Source organism: Phyllopteryx taeniolatus, chromosome 2 (assembly GCF_024500385.1).
Source record: "Phyllopteryx taeniolatus isolate TA_2022b chromosome 2, UOR_Ptae_1.2, whole genome shotgun sequence".
NCBI lineage: Eukaryota > Metazoa > Chordata > Actinopteri > Syngnathiformes > Syngnathidae > Phyllopteryx > Phyllopteryx taeniolatus.
In genome coordinates, this window is record NC_084503.1 from 27696537 (window position 1) to 27722101 (window position 25565).

A 25565-nucleotide genomic window follows, 5' to 3' on the forward strand; every position below is an offset into this window, starting at 1 on the left:
CATGATGATGGATGGATGGATGGATGGATGGATTGATGCATGCATGAATGAATGAATAAATGGGAGTCTGGCAGATGGCTGAAGGTATAAAAACGAATGCTGGGATGGTTGTTAGGAGATGAATGGTTTGGATTATCCATCCATCCATTTTCTGAGCCGCTTCTCCTCACTAGGGTCGCGGGCGTGCTGGAGCCTATCCCAGCTGTCATCGGGCAGGAGGCGGGGTACACCCTGAACTGGTTGCCAGCCAATCGCAGGGCACATAGAAACAAACAACCATTCGCACTCACAGTCACACCTACGGGCAATTTTAGAGTCTCCAATTAATGCATGTTTTTGGGATGTGGGAGGAAACCGGAGTGCCCGGAGAAAACCCACGCAGGCACGGGGAGAACATGCAAACTCCACACAGGCGGGGCCAGGGATTGAACCCGGGTCCTCAGAACTGTGAGGCTGACGCTCTAACCAGTCGGCCACCGTGCCGCCTGGTTTGGATTAAAGTATGGCTAATGAATGGATGGAAGGGTAGATGGATACTAGCTGACTGGTAGGTAAAACAATGGCTGAATGGCAGGGGACCTGGATGGAAAGTGAATAGACGAGTAAAATGAATTATATAGTCTGTCTGTCTTGCTGATGTATGGATGGATGGATGGTGCTAACTTCGAGAATAGATGGTTGGATATGTAGCTGAGGTTTCACCTCGCAGGTTAAGCCTTGTTCTAAACATCTCACTGTATTGATGCCCTCTGCTTGACATCACTAACATTGGGTTGTGCCGTTGAAAGATTTGCGCACAGCTAAATGCTACCTGTCTTGTCTGCCCACCTCCTACTGCATGGCAAACACATGTTCACTCGAGTCTCGACATTCACAACTGTTACAAAAAATACGCTTCGGTAATTTACTCTTTGTCTCCTACAGCTCACATTGCGCAATTTGCCTTCAGGGTTGGTTTGATTTACGAGAAACATGCCTGCTTTTTCTGAACTCGTCTGATTGCATTCTCAGCAATTGGGGCACAAGTTGTTGCCAAGGCCTTAAATGCTCACACCTGCACAGAGCAGTTCGCCAGTTGCAGTACAAGAAAACAGGTGATCTCAGGTACTCAAATGCAAATGAGTCAGAAAGTAAATGATATTCTGCAGTCGGGCCTTTTATTATTATTATTATTATTACAGGATTGCGTGAGAACGACACAGTTGTGCATTGTCAGACATCCGTGAAATGGTTATTGCCAAAACTTCAATTTGAAGAAAACTGGACTTCTTCTTGGTTGTTGAAGACGTTTCACCACGACTCCAAAACGCTTCTTGAACCAAGTCCAGGTGCCTTCAATTCAACTTTTGTGGAGTATCTATGAAGGTGTATTATCTAATTTAGGTGATTTGCAGACTAGGTAGAACTGAACTTCATGGTTGTTAAAGGACCACCTCGAGGGAGTTAGTAAAAATAGCTGGTAGGGTTTGGAACTGGAGACAGGAACTCTCACTTTTCTGTGTGGAATTTGCATGCTCTCCCCCAAGCTTGTGTGGATTTTCTCCAATATTCCGGTTTCCCCACAAATAAAAAAAAAAAAAAAAGTTGTACCCTTGTTGTACTCTTGTCCCCAAGTCAGCTGGGAAATGTTCCAAATCACCCTTAACCCGAAACAGGAATAGCGGTAGACAAAGGATGGATACCTCTTATCCTCATTACGTTTGCTGGTATCTGGAATCTATCCCAGCTGACTTTGGGTGAAAAGAGTGTACACACTGACTGGTCGCCAGTTAACTGCCAGACACATAAAGACAAAGAACCATTCACACATTCATACGAAGAAACCGGAGTAGCTGGAGAAGCCATGCACATGCACACACAGATGTTCCAACAGAGATTTGAATCTGGATCTCCTGACTGTGGAGCAGATGTGCTAACAAATTTATTAACTATTGTTGAACAATCAAGAAGAAGTTTTGACTTTCGGCTTCAATTCACCTCTTGTGCAGTATCTCCAATGAAAAAAAAATCTAATGTGCCAAGCGAAAAAAATTCTCTTGGCACGCCTTTCAAAAGGTTTTCCATCAGTAGACCTCCGCCTTTGTCCCGAGAGTCCTGGTCCTGCGAGGTTACAAACAAGCTTGTGCGGTCGTAACGTAATAAGTGTTGTCTCCTGTCTGCTGCGCCATGGATTCTTTTTCACTTGGCCTGACAAAATCGAGCATTTATCAGTGTAATTACGCTGGTCGGAAGCACTGATGTTGTCTATTAGTTGGATTTCCATCCTGTTAAGAGCCGAGGGCCATTTAATGTATGTCTGCTCCCCCCACTTCAGTGGACTGCTACACGATTACGCAGCAGCTGGAGATTAAGTGTGGCGGTGGTGACGGCGGACCACCCTGCGCTTTCTTTCCAAACTTTTAGGAAAAGACCAAACATAATGTAACAAAGCCAAACTGAGGTTAATGATTTTATTTACTTGTCTCTACCTCTTTTTCAGTATCTCTCTTGTTTAACCGTGTAATAGAAGCCAGGAAGGAGGAGGGGCTGAGGAGGGTTGAAAATCGATGAGGAGCGCATTACAGTAAAACGTATTGATTAGGAGACCTGCGAGGTAGACCGTGGTTGTGGAGATGGTGGAATGATGCAATGCTTAAAGGAATTTATCCTTTGACTTTTGCATTAACCTTTTATTGACTGCTTTGCCTGTCCATAATTAACACTCACTTTAGCTAAAGTGGTTAGTTTGAGCGCAAAGGTGTTGGGGGTGCTCCAAGCCCTTATTGCGAAGCCTGTGAAACACCCATTCCATCCGCCTTTCAAGTGCAGCTTGGGGGGCGGGTGTGATGCCTTTGTGGAATAGAGACGATAGTAACCCATATACCTTTAACATTAGCATACCATTTGATCACAAGCCTGACCAGGCTAGAGGGGTTTAAGGCAAATTAAAATGACTGATTGTATTGCCAATCTCTCTTGACTGAGCGCCAGATTGGATAGTTAGGTCTATATCTGTCTGGGGTTAATCCATTGGAACAGAGTGGACTCCCAAGAAACCACCACTTCTACCACACCTCTTTCTGTCTTTGGCCTTAGCGTTAAGGCACAGTGACTTGCCACAGGCGAGCCTTTTCGAGTGTTTGTGCACACCATCGCCACCATCTCCCCAGAGAGCTCAAAGGCATTGGTATTGACTTTTCGTTTGGGTTCTATTTAACAAACAGGCAAACAAGAATAGACTGAATGGACATGTATGCTGGATTACACACAATGTTATGTCTGCTCTTCATCCATCCATCCATCCATTTAATATATGCGTGTCCTCACTAGGGCCGTGGGTGGGCTAAAGCCTATCCTCGCTGACTATGGTCGAGAGGAAAGGTACACCCTGGACTGATTGCTTGCCAATCGCAAGGCACATAAACACTCACAATCAAAGTCACGCCCGTTGGCCATATAGTCTTCAGTGAACCTGATGGGCATGTTTTTTAAATGTTGGGTGCCGAGAAAGCCGGAATACCAGGAGAAAACCTACGCAAACATGATGAGAACATGCAAACGCACTAAGCATCTTCCATCACTGATATATTGAGCTTACACCCTTTTTTTCTTTGGCTTGTCTGTGTTTGGATGCCACCACTGAAGGTTAGGTTAGATGTGATGATAACCATAAAGTGGGAAGTGGGAAAAGCGCAACAAAAGAGGACACACGTCGAAAGGAAAAACAATGATAGTTGATGGATGATCAAAGTCAGCTGTTTCTCTCTCAACTCACCTCCCAGGCACATCCTGCACATTTATTTCACATCTGGTTAGGGGTGCACACACAATTTATTGTTTTTAATATTTTACCACACAAGTAATTCATGTGTCGGTACACTTCTACAAATGTATACAATCATTAAAGAGAATGTTAACAAACAGTTTTTACTTGTACTTACTGTATTTTGGGACAAGTCAAGTTGCAACAATTGTAGTGTTGTATGCATGGCTTTAAGGGGTGTGGCCCAGTCAGTGATGATCAGGAATGATTAGTCATTGTGTGTGTCTTGATGTGAATTTCGGCTTATTGTAGTTGCTTGCGAGTGTTATCATTTTGTATTTGTGTGTTTGACTGTTTATACCATTCAGTAAATGGCTTAAATGCACTGCCTACTGTTGTGCTCCTTTTTAATAAAAATGTAACTCCCAAAAAAATTGTAAGTTAGGGCACTCGTAAGTCAAGATACCACTACAGCGTACAGTGGTTAGTTTCATATTACTTTTTCATATTGAGAGTCAAGATTTGAGCAGAATTCTGAACCAGGCCAAATCAACGGTGGATGGTTCCCTCCGTGGCCCGATGGTGACTTCACGCTGTTGTCAGCAGAACACACCTGCACCGTCTGGGTCACTTTTCACTTCACATTGAATGTGAACGCCAGCCATGTCCTCCTGCTCCTCATCTTCCTCCTCCTCTTTTCTGAAGTGGCGCTTCCTTTAATTCGTGCCCTAAATAAATGATGAGAACATTTAAACACACGGCTCGTTGCAAAGCCCCAAGGTCGCCTAATCGTATTATTTATGAAGTGATGTGCTACATAATGGTACTTAGTGCGTGTTAACAGATGCTATTATCAGGCCCCGATCCAGGGCGCCCAAGATATATTGGAGCAGCGCGATGTTAATGCCATTCCCGCGCTAACCGCACCAAAAAAAGCAGCACTTAGGCCGAGAGCCAGTGGAACATTAAATGGCTCCCGTTAAACTATAAAACCACAAATTGTGGCAACTTAACATCACTTCACCTCATCCATAACTGAGCACCAAGACCCCCTCCCTCTGGTCTCTTCTGTCTCCCAGTATCCCCAGTGTACGTGCGTGCGTGCGTGCGTGTAAGTGTGCATGGAAGAAAAAAATATATATATACAGCAGCTGAAATAACTATTTAACACATCACCATTTTTCTCAAATATATTTCCAAAGGTTCTATTGACATGAAAATCTCACCAGAAAAGAAAGTAGAACAAATAATGTCAGAAAGTAAGTGAATTGTGTAATAATGGTAAATGACACAAGGGGAAAGTATTGAACACGCCAACTGGTATTTATTTAAAACTTTGTACAAAAGCCTGTGTTTGCAATGGGAACTTCAAGATGCCTCCTGTATGGAGAAACTAATCACATGCATTGCTCTGGTGTGATTTTGGCCAATTCCTCCACAGAAGCAGTTTTCAAATCTTGAAGGTTCTGTGGACTTCTTTTATGGACTTTGAGTTTCAGCTCTTTCCATAGATTTTTGATTGGATTCAAGTCATTTGAATGGCTAGGCTGTTCTAGCAGCTTGATATTTTTTATTTATTTATTTTTTAAATTAATTTATCTATTTTTTAAACCAGTTGAGCGTTTCGTTGGCAATATGTTTTGGATCATTATCCTGCTGAAATGTCCACCCTTGGTTCATTTTCATCATATATATATATATATATAGAATATATAAATATATTATATATATATATATATATATATATATATATATATATATATATATATATATATATATATATATTTAGAATATATAAATATATTATATTTAGAAGTATATTTAGAATATATAAATATATTATATTTATATATATATATAAATATAATATATTTATATATTCTAAATAAATATAATATATTTATATATTCTAAATATATATATATATATATATATATATATATATAATATATTTATATATTCTAAATATATATATATATATATATATATATATATATATATATATATGCATATATGTAGCTCAAATTGAACATTTTTATTTGTGAGGAGCAGTGTGGGTAGTAGAATACGTAGGTAGGTGTAAATATACAGTATTTGTTTTGGATTTATAGGCGTTTGAAGTGCTCATTCCATGTTTTGTAGAAAATCTTTGTATCCCATAAAGACGGCGGCCACTTGTCAACTTGCTGGTGTTATTGTTCAATGGTTATCTTCTTTTTACATTTGTATTACTATGAAGAATAGAATGAAAAAGCCCTTCAGCGAGCACTATACTTGTGTTGCTAACCACATGGCCTGTACAGTTAGTAAAGTTTCCATGATGGCGACAGTTTGGCCCCTAGGACAGATTATTTCCTGCAGGGAAGTGTCCCGAAATTCCTGCATTCTGAACGGATTGTGTTCAATTGTAAAATAACTAACACAGCCAACACAGACATGCCACCCTGCTCCTCTCCCACTTGCACCCTGGGGTTAAAGGTCCATCTCGTCTGCCAAGAGGCGGCAGGGATGAGGGGTCGGGGAGTCGAAAGGAGCAGATTTACAATGACAACCCGCATGCAGCACAGTAAATATTTACACAGCTCTGACAAAAGATGTGACCCAGGTCCGCCGGGGCCGTCAAACGCTGTCACATTTACACTTAACCCGCCATTATCCATCATAGGCTGCGTTTCCATGGCGTTCACATCACAGCCTGCTGTTATTACACGAGAGACATTTTGCTGACTCGCCACAGGAACAGTGGTGACAAAGCCATGAAATACAGTGAAACAAAACAATATCTAACAATATTATAAGGGCTGCCTCTTGTTTTAAGCCTTTTATGCATCATATGTACAAACCAATGACACAGGCACACTTCTCTACCCTTGAGGACCTAATTGGCTGCAGTGTTATTAGGAGCAATAAAACGGCGAGGAAACAAACGGGACAACTCCTTCCTGGTAAAACCTGATGCACACCGGTGTGTTTAGTGACAGACACACACACTTTGCTCACTAAACACACCCTTTTAGGAGACTTGATCCTCCATCATACACGTCTATGGTAGATTTGTTTGTTATTGCTATTCATAGTATTTATTCAATGAACGATAAATGGAAAGTGTAATCACAAATATACTATTGTCAATTTTAAAAATATATTTCTTCAAATTTACAATGAATACTGCATACATCATTTCCCTTCATTCCCATTTCCATTCGTTCCTACGATATGGAAATTGGATAGATTCCTCAGCTAACAATGCTGAAATAAATAAATTGTCAATATTCATGTATTTCTATGAAGCAGTTTCAGTAACGTACCACATTAAGTATACATTCATAATTTTCCATTCATTCAGAAAGTGACCGAGTTCCCGAGGTAAACTTGATAAATTAAAACTTTGATACTTATGTTCATCTATGTTTCAGTAATAACCTGAATATTCAGTTAGCTACCCCCCAAAAACATAATTTTCTCTGGAAGACATGAGAAATGAAAATATCTACACTATCTGCACTATCTAGATACAATTTGAGTCAACGATGTATGTATGTTTGTCTGGGATACATTACCCCAAATCACCTGAATTTCCAGTTTTCCATTTATTCTTATTGAAAATGACCAGTTTTCCCAGCTAAGCATGACTGAACAAAACGATATTTATGTAGTTAATGATGATAGCGATTTACCTCAAATGCCCAAGTATTTCCAGACAATTCACATCAATTCCCATATTTTTCCATTGTTTTGGAAAGTGACCAACATTCCAAACTGAACCAAGTGTCAATGATACTTCTTAGTAATAACTACACCAAATGCCCAATTAATTCCCCAAAAGTAGCATTAATTTCCATTCATTCAGACTTATCCAGCTAAACTTGACTGAAAAAAAACATTTGATTAAAGTACCCAGAATGCCGAGTTCATTTTCATAAATCCTCATTATTGCTCATATTTTTCCATTAATTCCAATGGAAAATTACCAACCTTCCCAGTTAAACTTGAAAAATCTGTATTTGTGCATGGTACAATTTCTACCCCAAAGGCCCAATTAATTCCCCAAAATTCACATTAATACTGACATTATTCTAGAAAGTGACTAACTTCCCTAGTAATCTTCACGAATTACAGTGTTTATTTCTATGCGTGAATGAACTAACCTAAATTCCCAGTTCTTTCCTATTAATTTGCATTAATTCCCATACTTTTCCATTAATTCCCAGGCAAAGCGAGCTCTATGCCTAACTAAATTTGACCCAACAATATGCTATCTGTGTATGTCTATGATACAATTAGAATGAATACATTTGCCTGCAATTTATAGTTAATTCATGTAAAGACTACCTGTGTATTTCTAATTGTTCCTAAGGAATGTGACCAACTTGGAATATTTAACAATTTTGCAGGCTCTGTCTACAGTATTCGAAACCCTGTATAGATCCGTAATATACTGTACATGGCTTCCGTGTATTCTAAGTAGGACAAGTATTAACAGTGAGCAGTTGTCGTTTTTTAACGAGAGGGAGTTGACGGGTGCGTTTGTTTCCTGTGTCCTGTCGCCTCAGGTGCCACTCCAGCCTGGCCCAGACGTTGCCCCCCGAGGAGGCCCCGGTGGACCGTCCCTTCTGGGGCGTGGACGACCCTGGCATGCCGCTGCCCTTTGATCTGGCTGACATCATCAACAGAGTGGAGTCGCTGCTGTGGAGGTGACGTTTCAAATCGGCTTTTAAATGAAGCACTCTTTGCTTTATCACGATGAATTTTCATTGGCCATTTACAATTGCACTTATGATTGAAATGTAATGTTTTGTTTCAAAGACAAAAATTCCTTAAATGCCAACATTATTGTTTACAGATGAGTATGTTTCTACTACTGCAAGTAATTTACAGTATTTACAATAAGCAAACATTATGGTCATTCCCCCCGCCCCCAAACCTCATATTTCCTGGTATTTGCATTCCCATAGGTGTAATGGCCAGGTGTCCCAATACTTTTGTTCATGTTGCCTACAGTGGAACGAACCTCCAATGTCAAACCTAATCCGTTCCAGGATTGGGGTCAACCTCAAGAGTTAAAATTTTTTTTTTCTTCCCCATAGGAAATAATGGATGTTTAAAGGATCCATTCTATATATTATTATTATTATTATTATTATTATTATTATAGTATAATAATTAGACTTTACACCGATTTTATCAGGTGATCGGTATCGGCCAATATTTAGCATTTTATGCTGATCGGCTGATCGGCTTTAATATCATAATTCGCCAATCCGATCAATGATGTCATTGATCGGCTCCGCAAAACATATTTACTCCGCATCGCCGCGTGCACAGTATATTTGAATCCAGAAGCTAGTTTATTTTTAGCCTTGTCGCGTGTCTTTTGACGTAGTATTGGAAATATTTGACGGCCAATAAAGTTATTTTTTTTTAAAAAACGTCGGCGGTGTGGAACAGACAACACGTAATGCCCGGATCAAACAACAAGACAAATTTGCTCTTTCACAATTGCACTGTCAGACTACTGCAATAAAATCTTGTATTCCGATACCGCCGCATCCCGTTTTTTACGATCATTGGGCTTTATCTTGTCAACTCAAATTCGACCAGATACACTCGTTACCGTGGCGACGACAACAAGAGTGGAGCGAGCCGACTGTATTATAAGGACAAAATGGGGAAAAACGTGTGTTGGTGGTCACCGGTGCTCAGCACAGGAGAGGACATTCGTTTAAGGCTTGCTTGAGGTACGTTCCTGTACTTTTAATACGATACGGCTCGCAAGCAGGCAATAAAATGTTATGTAGCCTAGCAAGCTAGCGGTACCACAAACGCTTGGACGTAAACATGCCGCCGTTGTGTCGAATCATGCTCTAAAGTTTCGGTGTGGGTGAAGTAATTTAATTCAAAATAAAGTAATTTAATTACAGTAAGTTAGCACCCATTCTTTCTGTCATGTAATGTTGGTTTGACCTGACTGATAAGAATACACGATCTGACTAGAGCAGTGATTTCCAACCTTGATGGAGCCAAGGAACATATTTTACAATTTAAAATTCTCACGGCACACCAACAAACAAAAATGTCACAAAAAGTGGATACATTAATTACTGTATTTACTTCCTGCCATCTAATAGAAGACCATTCATTTGTTCTGTCTGTCACTATGCCTCACTGGCATAAATAGAGGAACAAAGATACATTATTGTAAATAAAGATTTTTGAGCAATTAAGTACACAAGTATATACAGTAAATGAACAGGTCATTTAAATAGACACATTCCTCCATCTTGTGATCGGTTTGTTAAACTCGCTGATCGGTGATCGGCCCCAAAAATCCTGATCGTGTAAAGCCTAATAATAATATACTATAATATATATAGTATAATTATATATTATTATTATTATTAAGTATTTTATTATTAAGTATATTATTATTATTATTATAATTGTTATTATTATTATTATTATTATTATTATTATTATTATAAGTCAGCACTTGCAAGGTCGACCAATACGATGATATCTGGCGTGGCATCATCCGTGATGGCAGTCCATCAAGTGTGACCCAAAAAAAAGCACCAAAAATCCAAAGATAAAGCTAAACATGCAGAATCAGCGCCCTCAGTGCTTGCTGAGATCTCACACAAATTGTGATGTTTTTATTAATTGTAAGACACATTTTTGCAGATCTATTTATTTATTTTTGTAGAATTCAATTTTCTCCAAACCAGAACTTTCAAGGCCTTAATGTCCAAATCTGATATTGAGTTCCCAGAAGTCCTGACATTTAACAGGATGCATTTTGCTGGTGTCTCTCCATTAAACAGAATGTGAAGGAATCATCAAGGCCGCATGGACAACGTGCAGAAAAATGGGAAATAATTAAAACACCAGCTTTTCCGAATGACCCCAACAGCAGCTGAGGGGAGGCACCGTCGACGACAAATCCGTCGTGATCCCGACCGAGAGGAATTATTCATTGCTTCATCTCCATTCCCGCACAGCCCAAACCCCCTGTCCACTCAATATAAACGCATCCTAGCGCTTTAGTGACAACGCGAGCTTAGCATAAAGCTACTAGTGTAACCACACAAACAGTACGTGGTATCAGCGTTTCAGTGTGTAACTATTTATCATGTCATTGTATCATGTCATATCATGAAACCAACCTTTATTTAGAGGGTGTCATCAGTATTCATGATAATTCAGTGTTAAAAATTCTCTCGTGGTCCTCAAGTGAGGCAGTTTTTTTCCCAACGAAGAATTACACTAACCCTGCAGTGTGTTCCATTTTCAAGCAAAACCGACAATTCATTTTGAATGGTAGCTGACCCAAGAAAGCTCAGTTACCGAAAGACAAGTCAAATCAGTCTGTGTTCTAGTTGGTGCTCTAGCCGCTACAATTTGCTCTATATCAGAGCCAAATACCCGTCATTACAACCCTGTTCATTTTGAATTCTGTCTGACCCAAGAAAGCCAAGTAAGCTGAGGGCAATGGTCAAATCAGCACGGGTTCTCGTCGACTTTCTAGCCACTACAATTTTCTACCCTTTAATAATTGTATTGCTCTACAACAGAGGCAACATCCTATTAATAGCTCGAGAACCGTTATTCTTTAATTCTGTCTGAGCCAAGATAGCTCAATTGAAACCACATTCTTGTCAGCACTCTACCAGTCATAATTTTCATCTCGCAAACCTTTTTTTTTTTTATTCAAATTGTAATGATTTTGAATGGCATCTGACCAAGACAGCCGAGGAAGTTGAAGGCACAAGTTAAATGAGTGCATAGGTTCTAGTCATTCTCCTAGCAGTCACGTTTACCAACCCAAACTTTCTGGCGTCATTCTTTATTATAGCAAGGATGCTGTTAATTCTTTTATTCCTTGAGTGACCGAAGAAGGAATCTGGTGAGACCGTTCCGAATGTACCTGGCAGTGATGGTCCAAACGAGAGCAAAGAAGGAATCCATGAGGTTAATCTGAGACGTTTTAGTATTATCGTTCTATTAGAGCAAGACTGACAAAAGTATGAATCTTGTAAGGAAGTTTCAATTCTGATGTAAGAACGGTGCAGTATATGTCATTTTCAAGCAAGACCCGCTTTTGATTTTGAAGCTAGCTGATTCAAGAAAGCCAAGCTTTTAGCTCAAGGCAACAGTCAAATCAGCGGAGGTTTCTAGTCAGCACTCTACAGGTCACAATTTACATCTCTGAAACCCTATCTATTGCAGTTCAAGGTAAGAACTCTAATTTTGAATGGCATCTGACCCATTTCGAGTGGAATAAATGAGCATAGGGCCTAGTCAGCTCCCTTGCAGTCAGATCATTCATCCCAAACCTTTTAGTATTTTTCTTTTTTATTAGAGCAAGAATCATGTTGGTTTTTAATTCCCAGACTGACCAAAGAAGGAAACCATTGGGGAAGTTTCAATTCCGAGGTAAGAGTGTGACGGCGTATGCCAGCCTGCAGGGACACCCGCTAGTTGTTTGTTCTCGGGCCGCCGTGACTGATGAAAGGCTGTGCCGAAAGTACACCACCGGAAAAAAAAACGATCCTTCATTACAGCTGTTCAATGGCGTTTAATTACTCCAAAAGTGTGTCGAGCACCCTGGAAAGCTGCAGGCCATACAAACATCCAGCGCTTCTGAAAAGATACTAAAAAGGGTGGGGGGAAAACGGGGGCAGACGAGAACGCAGTGTAGCAGTCCTCCACGTTTGATTTTTCTATCTAGATCATGATGAAGTAGATGCACTGTTTCCTATTAAAAATTCCAATTGCACTCTTTTTTTTTTTTTTTTTTTTTACTTCTGATTTTTTGTTGTTGTTGATGTTATTGGTTGCCAAACACTGTTCTTCTTGCTTCATCTTCTTCTATCGCTGCACTTTTGCTATGTGTTGTTGTCAGAGTTTTGTTTTGTAGAGCGGCGTTAATGTTGTTCGCATCACTCTGTGCTCTCCCTTTGCCACAGCTTGTCCGTCTGATGCAATAGGAATGGCAGAAATAAAATATGGCATTTTATCCGATCTATTTGTGTCTCGCTCTCTCTTTTGTTGTAGGTGAATTCGATACAGAATTTTTTCAGTTTCACTCCTTGTGAAAGGTGTCGTATAAAAATTGCCATTGTTCTTCTTTTAGCTTTTATTTGTTGACAATGTTTGCATGCATGCGTCGAGATGACGTAAGATCTTATTTGCCAGTCAGTGCTCTACCAGTATCATTTATCGACCAATCGTAATTACACGTAATCAAGGTTTGTCTTAGTGGAACACGAATATTAACTAGAGCTACGAACAAATCATTAGTGATTCCAAATTAACTCGTGAGTTGGTTTGAAAAAACGAAAGCTGAATCATAATTTTCCATTTGAATTAATAGAATCAAAGGGTAACATAGTACTTAGTTTATTCTGCCATTTGCTTCCGGTGTTGACTGGTGTCGCCATTTTGACTTATTGTGTATGCGCTTATGTGCAGTTGTATAGTAGCTTCAGTAGCCAATCACATAGAGGGAGGTCTCCAGTGGCTGTGCCCTAGGAGCTGCACAGATGTGCATGGCAAACTGCGACTGCGGCAGATGAATTGGATGAAGTTGTGCAAGATTTATTCAACACATCGTGACAGATGATTGATGAGAGCTAGCCAGCTACTGCTAACTAAAAGCTAAGCTAACTTGCAGGCTTAGTAGAAGAACATATTACCACCACAGCCAGCGTGGATTTACGCATTTTACGGCACCGAGACCGGCGCAAACCAGAAAACAGCCACGAAACGGTGAGCGATCCTGGTGAAAGTAACACATTTTGAAATAAAAAGAGCTGTTTTGGAAACAGCTTTTTCCAGAGGGAATAGCTATTCTGACAAAATCTGCAGCCCCAGCAAAATAATAAAAAAGTGACCAGGACTTAACCATGGAGCTATAGATGCAGTAGTTTTCAAATAATCAAATTGAATTTTTCATTGTTAGACAATGATGTTTTGTTTCGGAATAGTACAAGGACTAACGATTCATTTCTGTCATTTGTTACTGTCAATGCGAATAGCGAATGGGGATTGAGACGGCTAACTAACTTAATAAAGTGGTAAATTAGGTCTATGGTCAAAGTGCATGTTCTAGGCAGCGCCGCAGCAGCCACAATTTACAACCCTTGAAACTTTTTGGATTAATTTTCTGTGTCAAAGCCAGATCCACATTAATTGTGAAAAGTTGATCCAAGATGGCTGCGGTAAGTGAAGTCAGTGATCACAGTGCATGTTCTTGACAGCACTCAAGCAGTCACAATTTCCTTAGTAATCAGTCAAGTTATTCTTTCTTTTCTTTTTTTTTGCAGTATACAGATACATTTTAAATGGCATCTGATACGAGATGGCCAAGGTAAAATAGAAAGTTTGTAATTATTGTTCTTTGTTAGACCAACTGTTAATATGAAATTCTATTTAACCAAATATACTGTCTGAGGTGCAACCATGTTCTTGTCAGCACTCAACCATTCACAATTTTATCTCTTAAACCTTTTTATTCGAGTTCAAAGCAAGAACAATGTTTGAATGGCAAACTAAACATGTTTAAGAATGCTCTATTATTGCTTGAATGTAATAGAACCTAAGACCTAAAGTCATGACTTTCAACCCAAACAATTTAGTATTTTTCTCTATTAGAGCAAGAGCCCTGTTGATTTTTATTTATTTATAGAATAAGAATCATCTTTTTTTGCCAAGTACACATAAGGAGTTGTCTCAGGTAGTTGGAGCCGCTCTAGTATGACAACAGATAGTCAATTGACAGTGAGTACGTTTGCGACATAAAAACACAGTCACTGAGCAATAAGTAATGTAATGCCGATACTGTTTTTTTTTTTTTTTTTTTGACAAATGATGCCGAGTACTCTAGCAATTTATAGCAGTTCAAAATGACAAATAGAACAATAGTCTGTGCAGTGACCATTGTGCAAATGGTGCAGATACTTCTCAAGCACATGAGTGGTCAGTATTGGTCAACAAGAGATATGCAAGTAGTGCAGTGGCGAAACTACTACAGTGAGGGCACGAATAATGTATAATTGGCCCAGCAGAGATGTGACAACAATCTCAAGACAAAATTGGCAGCATGTTACAATGGAATTGTAAGTTAACTGTTTAAGAAGTTAATGGCAAGATGGTAGAAGCTGTTGGAATGTCTGCTAGTTTTAGTTTGCATTGTTCGATAGCGCCTACCTGAGGGAAGAAGCTGGAAGAGGTGGTGACCAGGATGTGGAGGGTCCAAGAGGATTTTGCATGCTCTTGTCTTAGTTCTGGCAGCATGCAAGTCCTCAAAGGTTGACAGGGGGTAACGACAATTTTGATTTGATTTGAGTTTTGATTGTGTGTTGCAGTCGGAGTTTGTCCTTTTTTGTTGCAGCACCAAACCAGACTGTGATGGATGAACACAGGACAGATTCGATGACTGCTATGTAAAACTGCCTCAGCAGCTCCTGTGGTAGGCCGTGCTTTCTCAGAAGCCGCAGGAAGTACATCCTCTGCTGGGCCTTTTTGAGGACGGAGTTGATGTTGATCGCCCACTTCAGGTCCTGAGAGACTGTAATTCCCAGGAACTTGAAGGTCTTGACGGTTGACACGGGGCAGTTGGACAGCGTTAGGGGCAGCTGTGGCAAAGGATGCCTCCTGAAATACACAATCATCTCTACAATCTTGAGCGTGTTCAGCTCCACGTTGTGTCGGCTGCACCACAGCTCCAGCCGCTGCACTTCCTGTCGATACGCAAACTCGTCACCGTCTTTAATGAGGCTGATGACTGTGGTGTCGTCGGCTTTGACAGCTGGGTGTGTTGAGGTGCAGTTGTTCGTGTCGAAAGAGAAGAGCAGCGGAGAGAGGACGCATCCTTGGGCCGCCTCGGTGCTGGTGGTGTGTGTAAATGAGGTGGTGTCCGCCAGCCTCACCTGCTGTGTCCTGCCCGTCAAGAAGCTGTAAATCCACTGTCAGATGGCAGGCGAGAGGCTGAGCTGGAGAAGCTTGGAGGAGAGGAGTTCGGGGATGATGGTGTTAAACGCAGAGCTGAAGTCCACGAACAGGATCCTCGCGCCGTCGAGGTGTTCTAGGATGAAGAACCACAGACCTGTTTGCTCAGTAGGCGAACTTCAGGGGGTCCAGCAGGGAACCTGTGAGGGCTCTTGAGATCGTCCAGCACGAGGTTTTCAAAGGTATTGATGACCACAGAAGTCAGTGTGACAGGCCTGTAATCATTCAGACCTGAGATTGCAGGTTTCTTGGGGACTGGGATGAAGGTGGAGCATTTGAAACAGGATGCTACCTCGCACAGTTCCAGAGATCTATTGAAGTTCTGTGTGAAGACGAGAGCGAGCTGGTCCACGCAGACTTTGAGGCATGATGGGGACACAAGGTCTGGGCCTGCCGCTTAGTTGATCTTTTATTGTTTGATGATACGTCTCTGACATCCTGTTCATGGATGGTCAATCCAGGAGGGGGAGTTCTATTTAATCCACGACAACTGAGACGAAACCATATTCTTTTCAGCACTCTACCAGCCACAGTTGTTCCCACTTAAACCTTTTTTGTTAGATTTCAAAGCATAAGTTCCAGTCATCAGTCTAGCAGCAGCCACAAATTTCAACCCAAACTTTGTTTTGTATTGTTCGTGAGTAGACCAAGAAACCTGCTTCTTTTGAATGAGGTAGCCAGGGCCATAAGTCTTATCAGTTCTGAAGTATTTCACTATCAAGACAAATACCATCAGAATGTTCTGTAAGCATCACTTTAGGTCTATTAGTGGTAGCGTTCTATTGTAGTTGAACTGTCACCTGCCATCTCCCGAAGTGCTGTCTGTAGTTTTTATTACGTTCAAAAAAGAAACCCACATAAACAGGTGTTTTACAACTATCCATCATTCTTTACCTGAAACTGCTCACTCACTTGGCTTGTCTTCTAGTCACATCTGTGTAAAAGGACTCTTTATTTTTGGTCTTTTACCGTGGTCTCGGTCCTGTCTGTTCCTCAAAGGTTCAAAGGATGCGGCTGGATTAGCGTCGAGCGCTACATCACACTGATTGATGGATTGACTGATGGACCGATGTCACTGGCAGGGATGAAAAGATGGCTAATGCTCTGCATGTCTCTCACCAAGAAGTCCCGTCCCCCACGCTGGAGCGTCAACTCCCCTTCACTCCACACACACACACACACCAACTTCCCCCAGGTCGCCCATGTTAACTACTTCCTGTAGTGGCTGAGGGACTGAGTGATGGATGGTCACAGTGGCCTCTCCCCTCAGGGGCCGACTTGGAAAAAGGGCCCCCACTTGGAGAGACAATTACACAGCGCTAGTGGTGATGGCCACAGGTATGCATTGTTGTGACCGGGGTCACAACCAGCCGAGCCACCGTCAATTAGGCCTAACAATAGGTGTGCAGAGAGGTAAAATAACCAGGTGTTTGCTGGAGAAAGGTATCGCGTTTGGGGTCACAGTCCAGTCAAATGTTACACTTAAAGGCAGAAACAGAATTTCTTAGGTATATATGATCAGCTTCATCTCGTTAAGGGCCAGTTTAAGGGTAAATCGCTATTCCAGATGGTAAACAACACAGTCTGAAAGCAATGTAGTGTAAACAAACCCTAATTGTATTAAACTGTTCCTCCAAGTTGTCAGCTCAAGGCAAGAAAATTAAGTAATTTATTCATTGGACTAAACTCATAGATATATACTGTAATTTTATTTTGTAACTCAACTCATGATTAAGAAGACGAAGTCTGTTGATCCAACAGTGGGGTTGTTCACTGATGAAAACCATAAAAAGCATGAAATATGAATCAAAAACCCACTTTTCAGGAAAAAAAAGTTCTTGAACTACATATAAATTATAAAATCTGTACATATTTAAAAAATGTGTTTCGATTAATATACATAAGATTTTAAATACAAATTTGAAAAAAATCTATTCTATTACATTTTAACATCAGCATTTGACAGCATGAATTGTGTACAGTTGGCGGTGGGAATGTTTGTACGAAGGGACAGATGAATGCAAACGTATCTCATGTGCGTAGCAGGTTCCGGAGTGCAAGCCAGAGGGCCTTTGGGGGACTGCGAGGGGCCACAGAGGACAGAGGAGGTAATTGTAGAAGAGTCAAAGATAGCATCGCAGCTTCAGGGCGGCTGTCAGCGCCACAACGGGCCACGCTCATTTGTCAGTAGCACAGACAAACACCAACGGGCGCTAACAAAACACCACGACTTGACCGACCGCATGTGAAGCTCTGTTAATATTTGGGCCACTGCTGAGGTCATGAACAAGGCACACTGCAGACACTTTAGGTCTGTGTGGACACCAGGCTCTGATCTACATGTTTATTATGAAAATCTCCAGTTCATCGCAATCGGCTTATGAGTTATTGCGGTATACTTACTGTAATAACCTCGCATATGGGAAAGGAGAGCCACAGTTGTTATTGAACAGTAAAACATAAACACTGCACTCACGCAGCAGCTGCTGTCGGCCACAGCTCACACCCGAGATGATTTTTATCAAACGCGTCCACCGTCACAGAATGCAAATCAGTCTGATCGTCCAATGGTAATTTTGTCATTCTCCATGAACCAGGGAGTGGCCTGTGAATAACATACGACCGAGATATATGCCGCTCCACAATTTGCTTCACTTTTATTAGAGGAATGATTTTTGTTGTTTGAGTCATGAAGGCCCCAGAATCAAAAAATGGTGCTGCAAGTAGAAATTGATGAAAGTGATTACCTCCAAGTAGCCTCCTAACATATGGCAAATTATTACGGCAGAGAGGAGTTAATTTTTGGTGTTTGAGTTACAGTGGCCAAAAAATAATAATAAATAAATAAATTAAATAATCCTACGTAAGCCACCATAAACCAGGAAGTATGTAGCCTGCTAGAGAGATAATACACAGCACTCAAATATAGTTCTTTTCAAATGGCATTCTGCTATTATAGTGATGTGCAGGGTCCACATTACATATAATGGGTTTTCATGCTATTATTACGGGCGGCTGTGGATCAGTAGGTAGAGCAGGTCGTCCAGTGAATGAAGGGTCTCTGGTTCAAATCCCGCCTCTGACTGTCCACATGTCGAAGTGTCCTTGGGCAAGACACTGAACCCTAATTTGCTCCCAGTGGACATGGCAGCAGCCGCCCATTGGTGTATGAATGTGTGTGTGTGTGTGAATGTGAGGCTTTGTAAAGCGCTTTGGGCACTGTGATGGTGTAGATAAAGCGCTATATAAGTTCAGTCCATTTACCATTATTACCTTTCTCGCAAATTAGACTTATTGGACACTTAAAGAGAGCAGTGAGGCATCCCACTTTTAAAACTGCGGGGGGTACGCCGGTCCACGAAATTATCAAGACCGGGTCTAGCCCGCCTCCTTGGAGTTACGTCAAGCGCAGTCACAAAAATAGAGCCCGCGATCTGAGGAAGTGTTTAGACCAACTTTCTGCCACCAAACTGTCACTTTGCTGGGCGCATCTCCGAGGACTTCGGTGCGCCGGAACGCCGAGCTGGGCGCAGACTGGTCTGCTAATTTGGCAAATCCACAGTGAGCCATGTGCTTGCATGAAAATCACAATCTACTGGCATTTGTGCCCTTGTTATTGGGCTATCTTTCATGAGGCAGGAGGTAGTCTGTTTCCTACTAGATCATGGAAATGTACCTAATGATGTGCACATTGTTTGTTAGCGGTCTCTGCTTCCCTGTGTCCTCAGTTGGACCAGACTATTTGAGCGTGGCAGTCAGATGTTCTGGTTGATGTTTGTGCATGAATGCAGCAGTCTGGATGAGGTCTGGTGGGAACAGAGGAGGCCTTGCAGATCAAACGCTTCGGACCCCGAATGTGGGCCGTGTTTGTGGGCCGTCGCACCCGCGCCCAACATCACGTATCCTGCGGGACTCTCTTTGACCCATTTCCTCTCTTTCACTTGTGCATTTCAGCCTTGAAAGAGATAACTTTTCCCTCTCTCTTGTAGCACAAAAGTGGACTTCCTGGATCTCTCTTTCTTGCCCTTCGTAATCACCAAGCACCACCCACCCCCCACTTGCAGAGCGCAACCAGTCTCACTCGCTTAACGTCGCCGGCCAAGTTAGCGCCCCGCCGTTCATATGAGCACCAGGATTAAGTGGATCATTTTCCAACGTTAGCAGCCGCTTCACCGCCAAGTGGTCTTGATGTCAGGCCAAGCATAATTGAGTCATCTACATCTCATCTAAAATGGATGAAAGGACCTTTTGATATCAACCCACCCCACACCCTCCTTTGCATTCCCTATGTGGAGGAGCAGAACAAGAAAGGAAGTCCACGATGTTTGTCGAGTATGACGAGAAATATCGACACGGGCACATTTGCATATTCCTTGACATTCTATCATTTAAACATGACCCAATAGGATTCAAGAGGGATTTTGTTGCAGTGACGTTACATGTCAAACTTAATTTTTGTTAATTGTGACTGCACTGAAAGTGAAAAATTAAATTGATAACCAAGAAAGTAAGCTTGCATTCAATACTGGGTCAAATTATAGAATGAATTTATAATTTATCCATCCATCCATTTTCTGAACCGTTCTCCTCACTAGGGTCGCGGGCGTGCTGGAGCCTATCCCAGCTATCATCGGGCAGGAGGCGGGGTACACCCTGAACTGGTTGCCAGCCAATCGCAGTTTATAATTAGATTTTTTATTATAAGCCTTTTTTATTACTTTAAGACCTAATGTTTCTCTTGCTATATTCGTATACTATACAACATTTCATCACAAATGCCTAATTATTGACGTTAAATGACTTTGCTGATTGGTTAGGATAAATCGCGTGCTTCTACTGCCTTATCGAGAGACATCTATTTTGGCTTAAGTCAGTGTAACCAAACTTTGTACCTTTCTTGACTGATTAAATAGGAGGAATAATAATATTGCCTTATCAGGAGCCGTCCATTCTGGCTCAAGTCCATGTTACCAAATATTGGTCCTTTTCCTATTATTACCTCTCTTTGTGATTGTCTGGGTGAAATCCTATGGTTTTACGGCCTTTTTGGTGAAGCATTTATTTTGGTTCAAATCTACCGAACCAAATCTGGCATCAGGTCGAAACTGTCAATGTCCAAATTTGGTCAGTTTCATATTTTTTCACAAATCGATACTATTGGTCAGTGCCCATGTGGGTCTGATATATATATATATATATATATATATAGCCCTGCGATTGGCTGGCAACCAGTTCAGGGTGTACCCCGCCTCCTGCCCGATGACAGCTGGGATGGGCTCCAGCATGCCAGCGACCCTAGTGAGGAGAAGCGGCTCAGAAAATGGATGGATGGATGGATATATATATATATATTTATTTATTTATTTATTTATTTTTATTTATTTATTTATTTATTTTTTTAGATTTTTTGTACAAATTATTGATCAATCTTAAGTGTTGAAAATGGCTTGCTCTCTCTGACGATGCAATGTTAATGCACAAGAAACGTACTGTTTTGTTTTTGTTTGTTTTTTTTTGGGGGGGGGGGGGGGGGGGGTTACCGAAAAGTGATGGTTTTGGAGACGAGAGGATTCCCCCACACGCCACCATTATGTTTCATTGCCATATGAGTAACTTTGCTGATTGACAGGGAGAAATCATGTGATCATTTTGGCTCAAACTTAAAGTTATCTAATAAGTTCCTTGCCCAATTTAATAATGGATTTTACTTAGTATGTTTAATAAGGCAACCAGTTCAGGGTGTACCCCGCCTCCTGCCCGATGACAGCTGGGATAGGCTCCAGCACGCCCGCGACCCTAGTGAGGAGAAGCGGCTCAGAAAATGGATGGATGGATGGATGTTTAATAAGGGCTTTATTTCATAATAAAGTTATATGTTTTAATCTTATAAAATATTTGTATATAAAATTATCACAATGCAAGTGGGGCCTGAACTTGATAATCTTTGCTACCTTCAGCCCCTTTATGAACTTGCACTTGCTCACAGGGTGCCATTTTGTTAATGTTTGTTTTTATGCTTGTGCTTTTTTGAGACAAATATAAATTAATCAATAAAAAAATAATTACAACATTTCTTCACTGACTTGCTTGGAGAAGACAGCAAATGTGGTTCCTCGCCCTGTTACACTGGCTTCTAGTCAGCTTTAGAATAGATTTTACATTTTTAGATTTTAATAGGGCGGCACGGTGGCCGACTGGTTAGAGCGTCAGCCTCACAGTTCTGAGGACCCGGGTTCATTCCCCGGCCCCGCCTGTGTGGAGTTTGCATGTTCTCCCCGTGCCTGCGTGGGTTTTCTCCGGGCACTCCGGTTTCCTCCCACATCCCAAAAACATGCATTAATTGGAGACTCTAAATTGCCCGTAGGTATGAATGTGAGTGCGGATGGTTGTTTGTATATATGTGCCCTGCGATTGGCTGGCAACCAGTTCAGGGTGTACCCCGCCTCCTGCCCGATGACAGCTGGGATAGGCTCCAGCACGCCCGCGACCCGAGTGAGGAGAAGCGGCTCAGAAAATGGATGGATGGATGGATGGAGATTTTAATAGATTTTTCTGCTACTGGTCTATAAATCACAAAACGGTTTAGGTCCTGAATACATGAAAGAAATGCTAATGGAATATAAACCCAGTAGGGCGCTGAGATCGACAGACTCAGGTCAAATAGTGGAGCACAGAGTCCAGAGCAAACATGGTGAAGCAGCATTTAGCCATTATGCTGCATACAAATGGAATAAGTTGCCAACAGAAGTGACGTCAACCCCAAGTGTGCATGTTTTTAAGTCCAGGTTAAAAACTCTTCTTTTTTCCATGCTTTTTAGAGCATTCCCACTTTGAAATGATATTTCTTGCACTTTACACTGTTTTAATTTATTTTTTTTTCTCTGTGTTTTAAATATTTATCAGCTGTTTTTTTCTTTTCTTTGTTTTTAAATGCTTTTAATCATGTTAAGCACATTGAGTTACCTTGTGTATGAAATGCGTGATATAAATACATTTGCTTTGATTTACTTGTGGCGGCCGACTGGTTAGAGTGTCTGCCTGAGGACTGGGGTTCAATCCCCGGCCCCGCCTGTGTGGAGTTTGCATGTTCTCCCCGTGCCTGCGTGGGTTTTCTCCGGGCACTCCGGTTTCCTCCCACATCCCAAAAACATGGATGCTAGGTAAATTGACAACGCTAAATTGCCCGTAGGTATGAATGTGAGTGCGAATGGTTGTTTGTTTGTATGTGCCCTGCGATTGGCTGGCAACCAGTTCAGGGTGTACCCCGCCTCCTGCCCGATGATAGCTGGGATAGGCTCCAGTACCTCCGCCACCCTAGTGAGGAGAAGCGGCTCAGAAAATGGATGGATGGATTGTATGCTTGTTTTGTTCCTTTTTTTTCTTCGCTCATTGTCTGGGAAAAACCGCATAGTTCATACTGACTCATGGCAAACCAAATATTGTTCCTGCTGTTTCATAATGATGCCCGTTTTGTCTCAAGACTAAATTACCGAATACAGTTCCTTATTACCTTTCTTTGCTGACTGGGTGGGGGGGGAAATCACATGATTGCCATCTTGTGAGGCATGTGTCATCCATTTTGGCTCGAGTCTGGGAAACTTCGACATTGCATGGTGGGAAATAGCCGGGTGGCGGTAGGTGATGAATTCATCAGGAAATGTGCACCTTATCTGCTCCAACCTTGAAGATGAATTGCTGGTTGCCACTCCTAAACACACATACACACACACGCACCCTCGCACAATTCTCCCCAACGCTGCTGCCCCCTTGATCGACAGCTCTTCAAATGAGCATCTTGAGTAGCACTGGGCTCTTGGCCTCCAAGTAAGTGGGCCGTCAAATTACATCCAAGGGAGCGGCTGGCCCTCTCTCCCCCTTGGCAGAGGTCTATTTATTTGTCTGTTTATTTGCTTGCTTTAAATATTTGGTGGCGGTGGTGGAAGAAAGGGGGGTAAATATTGAATTTTTGTCCCCCGGTCAGAGTCCCCTCATATTTAGTTAATAAAGAGTAGGGGAGGTTGTTTGCCCAGTGAAGAGCAGCAGGATACGGGACTTTATTTAAGGAAGTCCTCCGAGAGAGCCGGTGACCTTCTTCTCATGGGGGAGCGAGCTTGTGTACGCTGCGCTAGCTCGCTCCCCTTCACTCTTTCTCATCTCGGGCTCTCTTTCTCGATCTATCCATTTCCTCTTCTCTTCTCCTGCTTATCTGTCACTTTATCCCTGCATATTTCTCTGTTGCAGTACAGTACAACTGAGTTCCCCCCCCACACACACACTGGCCTGTTTTTATGCACAGCTTCGTTGTATTTGACTCTGCTGTCTTCTCTGGGGTCCCGAGGGCTGCGTCCAGGTTAAACTCTTAATTGCCTTGGCGGTGGCTGTTTTTAGGCGTGGGGTGCTTTTAGGGGTGTTCTCTTTTTAACTGCGTTGCATTGTTTCAAAGAGCTGAGAGAGAGTAAATACCATTTACATACATGAAGAGAGATGATCAGTCTTCACATCTCCCAACTAAGCTGGCCAACTAATACCCACATATTGATCTACCTAGTCACCCATTCATCTGCCTTGACATACCTGCCAGCCCACAGAAACTCACATACCCTACCATGCTACCTACCTAGCACCTAGCATCCAGTCAACCACCAACCTACCTATCTACCTAACTACCTTGCGGTCATGGACAAAAATAGTGACACCCCTGAGGTGCCAATGTCATTGACCAAGACTGTATTGTCTAATATATATATATATATATATATATATATATATATATATATATATATATAGAGAGAGAGAGAGAGAGAGAGAGAGAGAGAGAGAGAGAGAGAGAGAGTATTGAGTATAGTTTTCTTAATAAAAACAAATCAACATAAAATATCCCATAATGAAAAAGTAAAAAAATATTTTCAGACAGTTGTGCAAATGTATTGAAAATGTAAACATTTAAAGATAATAGGTAGATAAGTATTCACACCCTTGTCTTAATATTTTGTCGAAGCACCTTTGGCAGCAATCACAGCTTCAAGTCTTCTTGGGTATGTCTCTACAAGCTTGGCACACCTGTTTTGGGGCATTTTATCCCATTCTTCTCTGCAGATCCTCTCAAGGTTAGTCACGTTGGATGGGCAGTGTCAGTGGACAGCCATTTTCAGGTCTTTCCAGACATGGATTCCAGAATTGGATTGGAAATGGATTCCTTGAATCCAGAGATTGAATTCAAGTCCGGGCTCTGGCTGTAAAACTCAAGAACATTCAGAGGCTACTCCTGAAGCCACTCCTTTGTTATATTGGCTGTGTGCTTTGGGTCATTGTCATGTTGGAAGGTGAATCGACGCCCTAGTCTGAGTCACAGCCAACTCTGGAACAAGTTCTCTTAAAAAATTTCTCTATATTTGGCAGCTGTCTTCTTACCCTCTATGCGGACTAGTCGCCCAGTTCCCTGCAGCAGAAAAACAGCCCCACAGCAGGATGCTGCCACCACTGTGCTTCACAGTAGGGATGGTGTTAGCCAGGTGATGAGCAGTGCCTCTTCTTCTCCAGATATGACACTTGCAATTCAGGCCCAAAAGTTCTATTTTGGTTTCATCAGACCAGAGAATTTTGTTTCTCCAGGTCTGAGAATCCTTATAGTGCCTTTTGACAAACTGCAAGCGGGGTTCCATGTGCCTTTTAGTGAGAAGTGGCTTCCGTCTGGCCATTCTACCATAAAGGCCTGATTGGTGGAGTGCGTTAGCAATGGTTGACCTTCTGGATGGTTCTCCTATCGCTGCAAGGGAACACTGGAGCTCCGCCTTAGTGACCATAGGGTTCTTGT

At 41.7% G+C, this 25565-nt stretch overlaps 1 protein-coding gene across 4 annotated transcripts in view; it reads left to right on the forward strand.

The window, feature by feature from the left end:
• Positions 1-20933, forward strand: part of fto (FTO alpha-ketoglutarate dependent dioxygenase) — a 255315-nt gene extending 234382 nt beyond the window's left edge. For 2 of the 4 annotated variants that reach the window (XM_061765575.1, XM_061765580.1), the window contains 2 exons: positions 8296-8436; positions 10564-12763. In XM_061765575.1, the coding sequence (XP_061621559.1) occupies positions 8296-8436; positions 10564-10570 (148 nt within the window). In that variant the 3' untranslated portion in view covers positions 10571-12763. Of the gene's footprint in view, positions 1-8295; positions 8437-10563; positions 12764-16750 lie in introns of those variants that run through there. The other 2 variants (XM_061765574.1, XM_061765581.1) reach the window with 2 other exon arrangements.
• Positions 20934-25565: the final 4632 nt, after the last annotated feature.